General features: G+C 30.4%; 1 protein-coding gene across 1 annotated transcript in view; it reads left to right on the forward strand.

The window, feature by feature from the left end:
- The window catches only part of LOC108693994 (pikachurin-like), a 135,127-nt gene that overhangs the window by 115,079 nt on the left and 6,547 nt on the right, over positions 1-13,501 (forward strand). The window contains exons 8-9 of the mRNA XM_018203243.1: positions 381-520; positions 11,408-11,631. Of these exons, the coding sequence (XP_018058732.1) occupies positions 381-520; positions 11,408-11,631 (364 nt within the window). The remainder of the gene's footprint in view (positions 1-380; positions 521-11,407; positions 11,632-13,501) is intronic.

Raw genomic sequence — 13,501 nt, forward strand, 5'->3', positions numbered from 1 at the left:
TATATATATATATATATCGCAACGGGGATGGAGAATCGTGTATTTCCGGTCGATTGTCCCATCACGTCGTAAAGCCCATCGAGTGTTATATCATCGTCGACGTCGCGTGGACGCGTGCAAAAAAATTTCCTCGTCAATGCTCGTGCACGCTAAATGATATCGTCGAAAATACGATGAGGCGGAAGAGATTGATACTTCTCCACTTCGATAAATCGGACGCGACGGCCTGTCGAGGCGCAAGTGATTTTATTGGTTTTATCTCGCGCGCAGTCGAGTCGAGTCGAATCGAGTCGGCCTCGATCCGATTTTCACTCGTGTAACTCTTGATTTCGCACTCCGCCGGAACTTTTATTAAATCGCCTGATTTATTGTCATTCCAGAGGAGTGCACGGCCGACAGGTGCAGTAAGGTGCCGTGTTCCCACGGTGGAAAATGCCTGACAACCGGAGGCGACACGGCTGTCTGTCTCTGCCCGCTCGGCTACACAGGCGATCTCTGCGAAACCCGAGTGGATCTACAGGTAACTAAATCAATTTCGAAGGAATTATAAGCACGAACAATCACCAAGCTTATGAATAAGAATGGTGCTACGAAATCTACTGAGAATACAAAGCTCCAAAGTATTTCTTCCATATTACGCTACAATTTAGCATTTAATCAAATGAAATTATTAAAAAATCACTTGTTAAAAGCATAAAAACGATTTATTTAGTTTATTTTGGTTTATTTAGTTCATTACGAATAATTGATAAATTGTACTGTGCTTTATTTTTAATTTATTTCTATATGATGAATAATAATTCACATCTCTCTCAAATTATTTAATTAAAGATCCAGTTTCGTTATGAATTTTATTTTATATTCTTATTGTGTTCACATGTATAACGATCCAATAAGATTCTTATTGTTTATTTTGACAATTTTTATATTTCTGTAGATAATATATTGTACACTAAATACACTATTATAATAAAATTTAAATTTTAATTGCTCGAATTTTATTTATGTAATAATTTTTCTTATACGAAGCATTTACATCTTATTAGTATAGCGCATATTCATTATTAAACATTATTAAGAATAGATAAAAATCTTAATTAAAAAATATGACTATTATAGGACTGATTATAAATAAGACGAATAAGAAAACAAATATGCATGAGGGAAATTTAAAGGGAAACCAGAAAAGAAAACAGATAAGACAATTATAAAATTCACTCTTTCTTATTACGTTGCAAATAGAAAGCAAATGCAAAATTACTATATGATTCACTCTTAAACTTGTTTGACGTGAATATAGACGTTTGTGGTCTTAATTTAAGTTTTAGCAATTTTCGGGTACTTCGAACGGATATTGCAAGACGCCGTTCGCATGCTAATAATACATTCACTGCACTGTATTTCCGTCGGAGAGAGATTTAGAGACGTTTTCATCTGACAAGTTTCATGTTTTCAGATTTATTTAACACATATATTTCTTGCACATGATAATGCCAATTTTTCTTAAAATGACTTTTACAACATAATAAAATGCTGCATAAATTGATAGAAGATTGAAAATACGATTAAAAATTATTCTTTTGAAAAACGAGATAAAGAGACATTTATTAGATATTTCCAAAAATGTATTTCTAATTGGAGCCGTTTGAAAAGACAACTATAAATTGTATTATTCAATAAATCTAAACATAATTTGTAACAAAATGTTATGATAATCATTTTTTAGCTTATTCATTTTTCCATCACATCATAATATTTCTGTCTATACACATACAAATTTAATGATACACAAATGTCTCTCTACTTAGGAATTCACATATCAATCATATCATGTAACAATTAAATTTGTGGACAGAAATCGAATCTAAAAAATTTTATATTATTTATATCTACGCGATTAGTTAAAACCATAATCTTAATATAACTTTAAAAAGATGTTTTTCAAAGAACATGTTTCAAAATTCATAAAAATTGCAGTATACAATACTTGGATCGCTTCCTTGTATGTGAGAATTATACCTATATTTGCAGATACACAGACAGCGAACATCATGTTTACATCATATGATGTTGTTATGCCATCACGTTACGAGATTTAATGGATTATACGCAGCTTACTTTAATCTAAGATCCGATTACATCGATAGAGTACGAATCGAATAAGCTTGACTTAAGCATCAGTTGTCTCTTTCTAGTTTAAATTCATATCTATCATGAAAAAAGTGCATTTAATTCTTTCATAATTTCTTAGCAGTTCTTTTTTGACAAGAATATCACAAAAACTGAAATGGTAAATGAGATGAGTCATAGCTTATTCGAAAGGAGAGAGAGGGAAAATTGAGTATATTAAAATTGTAAAGGGATTTAAGTAAATGGACTTTAGTTTTTAGACTTTAAAGTTAGATGCTAAGCACCAGTCTGTTAAGCACCAAAATTTTATCGCAGCAGTCACTGATAGCCAGTCTCTACTTTTTACACTCATAAAAAAGATTTACGTATATTTATAATTTTAAACTATTTGGAAAAATTTATGAGATTTGAATTTACAGGAAATTTCTAATATAAAAAATTTACAACGATGCAACGGTTCATGACATTAAAATAATTTATATTATTATATTTTATTCAAAAGTTGTCTCATTATTTTCACATGAAATACTGTGGCCACTCTATTCCGTTTAAAAAGCCGCCCTAGGATGTACATTATTCCGCTGCGTTAATGTATTGTCGCAAAATGCGACGCGACATACGAGAATCGATCGCGTCCACTCGTAAATGACGCGTTTATCCGTGCAATAAGCGGGCGGCTACGAGTAATTAACATCCGCGCCGTTAATGAGGCGGCTTAAACGAATAGAAAGGTATAATTCGCGCACCAATATATATGTGTACACATATATAATACATATGTAATACATATATAAAAATACTTTAGACCGAATAACGTTTATTGAAATTCTCGCGATTTATATCAGTTGGCTTAATCGAGCGAACGTCGCCACATTTGCCGGAAGTCACCGTATGCGGTTCGCCCGCGCGTGTGCACGGTTTCTCGCGGATTATGCGCGGTTATATATACGATATCGATTATGGCAATGGCGGAAAGCAGAGGGATATATTCACTTCGATATGATGAAATTGGTATCGGCATTCGACCGATATTACTTCCGACACGAAGCGGAATGACACCAAGTGCCAAGTTATAAAGATTCATTCACATGCGTCAGTAACGGCTCACTACTTTATTTTCAATATCAGTGATAGTTATGTTAAAATTAATTTCCTGAAAACCAACTGTTCTCAGCAAATGTAAAAGACATATACTTTACAAATTGTGAAAATTGCTTCAATAGTTATTTAAAAGTGATAAAAAGTGATAAAAATCTAATTTTTTTAAATGTACTTATTAAAATTATTTACGGATATTAAATGTTATTATCAATGTTTTAAATTAGTAGCAGCATTTTAAAAGCTACTCTTTGTATTGCATATAATACAAACTGCGTTTTGCGTGCAGGAACTGCAAGAGCCGGTAGATGTATCCCTTCGCAGGATTACCGCGTTTCCGATCTCGAAATCAGAACATAAACTAGCTCGAGAAACGACCATAAAGGGCTCGAGTTAACGAGTATCACTTCAAACTCGAAACTCGTTCTCGAACTTTGGTCTCGCCCAACCGTTCCCGAGTTTAATTCCATTAACGTACAAGCGGAAGAGATATAGCTGCAATAACCAAATGTCGCCGGAATATTGTCGTAATTTACGGCGACGACCATTTTTGCAACATCCGCCGAAAGATGCCACCAGATGTCGAAACAAAATGCTAATGTCAAGATAAAATTAAGCAATTCAAACGGCATTTTATCGTAAGAAATGCACATGACACGCTTTATTGAATCATTTACGTGAAACGAGAAAGATAATACTCCTTCCAGCGTAAATACAATAAATAACTAACGAGTTTCCTTATCGAAACATAAAAAGATTAAGTACGCTAAGTTCTGCTATTAAATTTTATAAATGAGAAACAAATAGAATATAAAATTTTTATAAATTTATTTATTGCTTAAACAAATATGAAATATTTAAAAAATTTAATATTATGTTTTTATTACATAATTTTATTTTGAATTTTTCTACACTTAACATTTGAAAAAAGTCCATCAATACACATAGCATTTAGACAATTTTGAATCCATAGTTGCAATTTTTTAAATTATAACCATCTTTCTATTCATATGCAATTTGAACAAAGTAAGTTCTACACTAAAAGAAACATAAAAAGCTTTTCCGGAAATTACATGCCCAAGAGAAGGATACGTTATATTTCGCAAAAATTGTGTTGGTTAAAAAGAAATATATAAAGGAATGACTCTTTCTATATTAAAAAATGCACCAAATAAAAATATTCTAAAATATGTACTATTGGTTTTTTTTTTAAGTAGTTGTATAGTTACTTATATTTTTACATCTTTATTTATTACTCTTTTATGATATTTTCATTAATTAATTTGTACCTCAATAGTAATATGTATTTTATTTTATTGAGGAATAAATTTAATAACATCTAATAAAAAAATAATATTAATATGTACGATTTTGATACTAATGTGTATATAGAGTAGAATCGGATATTATTATGAGCACCTTAAACATTTTGATATATCTAGCACACTTAAGAATAAAAAAAAATCTTATGCATATCATTTGATATTGTCGATGTTTTATATATCTTATTAAAACTGATTATTTTAATACAAATGTTGAAATGGTTGCGAGTGCTCTTATTACCCCCAGCTCATATTATCCTTTGAAGGCTATATCATCCTTAGAGGTAATATGAGCACAGGACATCTTTTGTAAGAAATTATGCAGAAATGAAATATATATTAGGTGTAGTAAAAAAAAATCCATTATTTTTCCATTCAATTTCATGCAAAAATAATGAATTTCTTTTTACTACACCTAATATATATATATATTGGGAGTACAAATTAGTTCGGTTCGTTTCCCTAAAGATGGTTCCAGCTGTTGTGAATGGTTCATAGTGACAGCTGATTTTAACGGTTCAGAGAGGTTAAACATCTGCTAATAATATTCAGTTTATATCGCTTTGAGTTTCATACAAAAACCTTGATTTTTACTGTGTTTGAAATGTCGAATTTTGTTGTTAATCAAGCATTTGCGGGAGGTTTTGATTTTCTGCTTTAATTGGAAGAAAAGTGCGACTGAAACCCATCGAATGCTTGTCGAAGTTTATGATGACACTGCTCCAACTGATCGAAATCATGTAGGGAATGATTTCGACGTTTGGTCAAAGATGGAGATTTTAGCGTTGAAGAAAAACCTCGCTCTGGATAGCCAAAAAAATTCGAAGACAAAGAATTAGAGGCATTACTCGAAGAAGATCAGAATCAAACGCAAGAAGAGTTTGCAGAATCATTGGAGGATAACTCATCAAGCCGTTTCTATACAATTGAGAGCCGTGAGAATGATTCAAAAACAAGGAAATTGGGTGCCTTATGAACTGAAACCGAGAGACGTTGAAAGGCGATTTTTCACTTGCGAACAGCTGATTGAAAGACAACAGAGAAAAGGTTTTTTGCATCGGATTGTGACTGATGAGAAGTGGATATTCTACGACAACCTCAAGAAGAAAAAATACTACGCTAAGCCCGGTCAATCGTTACCATCGATCTCAACATTAACACCACGGCCGAACATTCATAGTTCGAAGATCATGCTCTGTATCTGATGGAACTAAAAGGATCTTATTTACTATGAGTTGCTGAAACCTGGCGATTCCACTATGGGCGATCGGTATCGGTTACAATTGATTCGTTTGAACCGTGCATTGTAAGAAAAACGGCTGAAATACGAGCAAAGACATGATAAAATATTCTTCTTCATGACGCTCGGCGTTGCTAAAGTCGTAAAAAAATATTTGGAAACGCTCAAATGGGATGTTTTATCGCACCCGCCGTATTCTCCGGACATTGCTCCTTCTGATTATTGGTTGTTCCGAAAGATGCAACAAATCACCGGTTCACTTCTTTCGCAGAAATCGAAAATTGGCTCCAAAATTGGATCGCCTCCAAAGACGAGTCATTTTTTCGAGATGGAATTCGAAAATTGCCTGAGAGATGGGAAAAAGTAGTAGGCAGCGATGGACAATACTTTAATTGATCTGTTCATTCATTTTGTTTTGAAATAAATGTATTTTTGAACACAAAAAAACGGACCGAACTAATTTGTACTTCCAATATTTCAATCTTTTATTTCTGCATAATTCTGCAATATTTCTTACGAAAAATTTCCTGTGCTCATATTACTCCTAAGGATGCTCATATTAGCCTATTCAGAGGATATATTCACAATAATTCAGAGTAATATGAGCACTGGATGGATAATAAGAGCACCATTTCAACATTTGCATTAAAATAATCAATTTCATTAAGATACATAAAATATCAACAAATCTATCAATATATATATGAAACATTTTATTAGAACAAATGCCAATCAAATGTTTGGTTAATATAATCAAAAAATAATGTTACATTTACATATATTTAGTAAATATTACCTATTGCACGTAATATTGCCAAGTATTAATGTATTATTATGTACTACTATATATGTATTGCTAGAATATTGCTAATACTATTACTACTACTGCTAGCATTGCCTGTTTTATTACTATACTGTCGCAATATATTTCTAAAGAAATATACATTGAGTTGCCATAGTGGTTGACCCCTCGCCAGACTCTTTTTCAGTGTATGAGGAATAATGAAGATGCTTAGAACATACGACCATGCACACTTATCCAAAAAACTTCTGTGTCTAATAAATCAATAATAGTCTCGGAACTTTATGAAGTTAAAATACTTCAATATTGTTTACTTTACAAATATTAATATTACAAATATTAATTTAGATCAAACTTCGCAGCATATTGGAATGTCGCGAAGACAGATGCATCCTTTATAATAATTGACACTACTGGTATCAACCGTTACAAAAATATATAAAGGGTGCTCATATTATCTGTAGTAGTGTTCATAATACGATCTTATTCTAATAAAATATAATCTGTTGATTATATTTTTAATCGTATTATTGAAAAGCTTATAAAATCTTTAGATTATAACTACATGCATAAAATCTTTGAATTATAACTACATGAATAAAAAATGTTATCAACATTATTATTTATAACCAAATAATATTTAAAACACATAAGAAATAGATGCGCTATCACATTATTTATTTCTAGTTAAAAAAGATATAGATATATATTTTCTCTCATTATAAATTTGAAATATTTATTAGAAATATACGAATACGTAATTAAAAGTTTAATAGAATTAATACGCTGAACATAAATGCAAAGACACATGGATTCCAATATGGTTGGTACGAAGTATTCCATATACTGAATGATTCAATGTATGGAATTTCATACACTGAATTTCATATCTGTATGATACTTAATCGGGGAGAAATTTAGAAATTAGAAATTATAATTTAGAAATTGCAAACATACAAAAAATGTCACTGCATTGGTTGAAGGATATAATGTAATTTTTACGTGACAATCCTGAAAGCAGAAATCTTATACCAGAATAAAATTTATTCGCGTTCTTTTAACAATTCCTACATCAACTTGTTCGAATGCAAGATCATTTTCTTATTTAAAACATTTATAAAGTTATCTTCGATCGACAATGAAACAAAAATGTAAATCATATTGCGACATTTATCGAGAAATGGTTGATAAATTAAATATGGAGGAGCTCATTAATAATTTTATCAAAGAAAAAAATTAGAGCAGCCACTTTTGCCATATAAAAAAGATATGTATGAGGAAATATATTTATCCCCCCATCCTCCTCTTCTCTCCTCGGGAACTCCATACACTGAAAAATTTACTTCACCGTTCCTGCAAAGGCAATTTCCGTAACAATAAAATACAATCAACAAAGTATTTATTATCTTCAAAGATCAAACGATTATTCGATAAAACAATGTTTAGTTTCAATGGCGTTTATAATAGCCGACGTATGTAACCACGTTTACTCGATAATGCAGCAGGACATTTCGAAGTTCAAAACCGTCTCGTAAAAAATTCGTGAACCTATCAACGGTCTTTGCGTGCCGCAGACTGTCATGAACATCAAGAGGACATAAGCCGAACAGAAGGACGATGTCGTAAGCGGTGAGAAAAGGTGTTCCCCGAGGGATCTTACGAGAGTTGCTGGTCTTTCGCATAATACAAGGTTACTTCTCTTCTGGCTATCCCGTGGGAACTCCTTATCACCGGGACGTAGCTTTTACGAAGCAGGAAAAGGAAAAGGAGGCCAACGAGCACATAGGCGTCGGGGATGGAAATATCTTAAAGGAGAGCATATCCTGCCTAACTTAACAGCGCTGTCAGGATTCCTTCCGTTTTGTCGTAATTAATTTACGCCGCTCTCATGCCGTACTTTCAAAGGACCATTTGCACTTTCGTTCCTTTGATTTTTCGAATTTTTCACCATCCTTCTCTATGACTCGACGAAAAGTACACTAAAAGATCTTTGAGCGCACGAGCAAAGAAATCGAATAAATATCAAGCAAAATGGAAAGGTAGATAGGAAATGATATTCGTAATGTGATTTATGGTATAATAGATAATTTCATAACTCAAATGTATAATATTTTTTCGATATAAATATAGAAAAGTAAATAGTTTTTTATTAAGTAAGATTTTAATGAATGTTTGAAAGCAAACCGATAATAACATTTAAAGTAAACTATATGTATATATTTTAAAATAATACTATATTTCTTTCTCTCTTTCTCTTTCTTTCAAAAATCAAATAAAATTCTCAGTTTGATAAGAATAAATAGACATATTTTCGTAATCTCAAAAAATATAAATTCTTATTTATTCTAAAAAATAATATTTAAAATATATGTGTACACACACACACACACACACACACACACACACACACATATATATCAGAGCCTCTTGCATGATATGTATATTTATAAATATATTTCTAATTAAATATGTTTATTTTTGTAAAATATGTTTATTCAAGAAGAGAAAGAGAGCAGACATCTCAAACTTTTATACTTGTTATTTTAATTCAATATTTAAGTTCATGGAAAAAAAATTTATGTTATCCAGTTTTCTTTCTTCTTTATAGATATATGATTTAGCATATATAATATATTTATTTCTTATTAATCAAGTAAAAGCTATAAAGGACATAAAAAAAAATTACGTAAAATTTTCATAAGAGAAAATATATCGCTCGATTTCAATGTTTCATTTAATGATATGTTTAAAAATGAAAAAGATAAAATATGAGAAAATAAAAAATTATACTATAAAATTCATAACATACATATTGATGTTTCCCATTTGAGTTTTGCGAAATGTGTCAAGGTATTATAATTCATCGTAGGATCCTACACGAGCGTTTACATTTCGCATTTTATCTTGAAAGGTAACTGACGTAACAAACAATTATCAGCCAGACTCATTAAGACGGAAGCAGCGCGTTTCGACTTCTTACTGCTCTTAAGGCACTTGGTGAATGCAGCTATATTAAAGATTATCCGAGACAGTGACATACAGCGTATTTGCATTCCGATTTACGAAAAGCACAAAATCCCGCACTGGTCGTAAATTAAATAACAACAGTTGTTCTGTAGAAGTAAAGTAGAGAGTTTCTCTACTTTATGCTTGACGACGAGAAGAGTTATTGCAGTTGTCGCAAGAGAAATATGCGTGCGTGCGTGCGTGCGCGCGCGCGCGCGCGTGTATATGTGTGTGTGTGTGTGTGTGTGTGTGTGTGTGTGTGTGTGTGCATGTGCGCGTGAGAGAACAAAACATGTAATAACAAGAAATATATCTGTAATAACAAAAAATATATTGTTTAAATCTGTTATGGTTTTAAAATTATTAGGAATGAAGGAACAAGTACTTATAATACAAAAAGAATACGAGAAGAACATTTCCAAATAGAACAAAAAAAGGAAAGAAATAATTTCGTGATAATACAAATGACTTTTTCTTACAAATATTTGTAAAAACTTTTTTTAAAAATATTTTTCATTAATATAATTACAAGTATAGAGTAACAAGAATAATTTAATTTCTTTAAAAAAAAACTCGTCCAAATTAATGTGAACAAATCAATGAACAAATCAATGTAATAGAAAATTAATTGATACGACAATAATTAATTATATCTACATTATGGTATATTTATTCATACTATTGACATTTGTTTCAATAGAAATGCTTATTATAATTCTCTCGTTTACGTAAATATTTATTCAATATAAAATGATATATTGAGAGAGTAAATTAAAATAAAATTATTTCAAATTTGCTAAAATCCTTTTTATAAATTATTTTTTAAAGTACTTCTTCTCTCTTTTTACAATACATATTTAGTTTATGAATATGGATTTAGTTTTTGCTACAATATAATAGTCCCTTTTGGAATATCATACTTATGAATACGTTAAAGGCTCGTGTTCTCGGGAAGCAGTTATGAATTATCACTGCAATTTCCTCCTTAAACTTATATTATCATTTACAGTAGGTACACACAAGTATGTATAACATTAGCGTTTCGAAACATTATATCACAAGAAATCTCAAATAACATCACATTTTCAAATTTAATAAAGAAGATGGAAAGATTATATCTATAATATCTTTTATAGATATCTATTCTTTCATATCCTTTTGTTTTCTATCGGTATGTTTGTTACATTTTATATTTTTTCTTCTACTCTCTGAATTAAAATTTATTGAGCAAATTTGAAAGTTTAATTTTAAATTTAATTTTAAAAAAATCTGTTACACTTCTATATGTAAGAAATGAAATTCTTTATTCTTATAATTCCACGTTGATATTTCAAATATACTGAATCATTTTTTTAATCCTTGATTTTTTGAATAAAACTATTAAAGAAATTATTTTGTTCTTTAATTGTAAATCATTGTAAACAGAAATTTTTTTAAACTTAATTTAATTCTCAATAGATTTTAGTTTAGCGATTTGTTAATTTTAATAAAGAATAATGCAAATATTCATGTTAAATGCTAAAAACTTGCAACAATTGATGATCTCTCTTGATTTATCAATAATCAAAAATCAAGCGCAAATTAATCGAAAATATATAGATAGTTTGCCAAACATAGAGGACATCCTGTATTTTTTTATGCTTGCTTACTATCGTTTAAAAAGCATGGAACCTACCAAATATCTACGATGCGTTCACCAGTTTCCTCAATGGCAGGCGATTAAGGGTGGGCGGCAAAAACGAGAATGCATTTGCCCAGTAACGACATTTCCATGCAATCTCAGACCACAACGATGTTTTATTCCCACAGGTTCCATCCTTCAACGGATCCTCTTACCTACGTTATCCGGGATTGGCGGACACGTCGCTGTCGTGGCTGGAATTGTCCGTCACGTTAAAACCGACCGCGCCGGACGGCGTGATACTCTACAACGGCCATCACAGCGATGCCACCGGTGACTTTATTGCTCTCTATCTCTCCTCGGGCCACGTGCAGTTCACCTTCGACCTCGGAACAGGACCTGCCACTTTGAGGTAAGCCGATGGCCCTCGACGAAGTTTCAGCAAACGGTTCCGCCGGGCGTATCGAACAGCTCGAGGTGACAATCCACCTTCGGAGCTGGTCGTTTCGCGATAGATGCTGTTACTCACACCGCGTAGCGTAGCATTGGCGACGGGATACTAATTGCACTGTTTGCGTATGTATCATCAGATAATTAAACCGATAACTAAACTGAAACGCGTGCCGATATCGTATATCCGAACTTTTTGTGTTATCTGCTATTTTATGAAGAGAGAATTTTTTTTATGCGCTTTAATGCTAACTATTTAAATTGATTTAATTTGTTGTTAATTAACGACAAATGAAATCATTATTAAATAAACTTGTTCTAAAGCTGTAACTGTTCTTTTGGATAAACATCGGAAATATTTAACGAATGATTACACTGAGGCTATTATATTCTTAATATCGTATTTTTAGACAATATTTTGCGATAAGTGGAACATTAATAAGCGCTAATGCTAATCGGATTATTGGATTTAATTTGTCGTAATAGTGAACAACCAATAAAATGATTAAGTGAAGTCAATTAAAGACAATATATATATATACATCTATGATAATTATTGCAAAAATTAAATAATTGTTTCTAATGATTTAAATATCAAATTATTATATTTTTTACTGAACATAATTAAAAATATGATATACGTAAAAAAACTCCACATATTAAACTTAAAGAAATTTTGAAAAAGATTTTTTGATTATAATATTAAAAAATTGTAGATATTATGTTATAGAAATGCGAATATATTTAAACCAAATGTAAGTAGGGAAAACTGATAGCATTGTCATCTTATCAGGATTGATAGTCAAAAAATTAAGAACTCAATAAATATATGGCAGAGCACGATTTTCTTGTAAAAAATGATGTCTTATAATTTTTACTGTAGTTAGTTAATCATTATTGTAACAAAGTTTGTAAATACTATTTCTTTTAAAATTGTCCATGTAGAATGGATTGATTAAAATGAATCGGAATTAAGTGATAATCAATTTTAATCTCTTCATTAAAAAAATATTTGATTGAAAATGAATAAATCAGAGGATTCTGATTATATCACTGCAAATTCTAATTATTTCAATTAGAATTTTAGTATAGGTTTAACCAGAAAAATTTTGATTCATACATTTTTTTCAACTAGAATTCCAATTAATCAAACTAAACATTTTTCTCAATTTTTAAATCAACACATTCTTTAAAGAATATATTTACAAATATAATATTTCATATATTTTCTCATTTTTAGTATAGAAACTATGATACGAAAACAAATTATATATTTTATAATTAAAATAATCATTTTGCTTAAATTAATGACTTTTACTATTTCTTGAAATGTAGAGCTCATATTAAAATAAAAACTCTATATTTTTATACGTTTTATATTCACAAAAAAATATACCAAACCTGGAACGTGTGTCAATTCTGCGTGCAATGCTAATTATGTTATTATTATTTTTGTAGTTTTATTTAAAAATAAATATTTGTATGATAATTCAAGAGTAATATTTTTTTAATATTTAAGAAATATAAGCCCATATTATAACGTAATATTTCAAAATCTTACGTCTACGATTTTTCTAAAAATCATTATTCAAAAACTGTGACAACTAGCCTTGTTTCATCTCTATCTCGTTAATATTTTTTCCGAAAAGAAACATTATTTAGAAAATCAGTATTTTATAAAATATATCTTACTAAAGATTTTTATATAAAAATTTAAATTAAAAATAAAATCGTTTTTACAAATGTAATTGTGCGTTGTATAATGCAAATGTATTTATATTATTAATATAAAATTATTCAGAATGTATTCTCTCTCTCTCTCTCTCTCTCTC

The sequence above is a fragment of the Atta colombica genome, unplaced genomic scaffold (assembly GCF_001594045.1).
Source record: "Atta colombica isolate Treedump-2 unplaced genomic scaffold, Acol1.0 scaffold1, whole genome shotgun sequence".
NCBI lineage: Eukaryota > Metazoa > Arthropoda > Insecta > Hymenoptera > Formicidae > Atta > Atta colombica.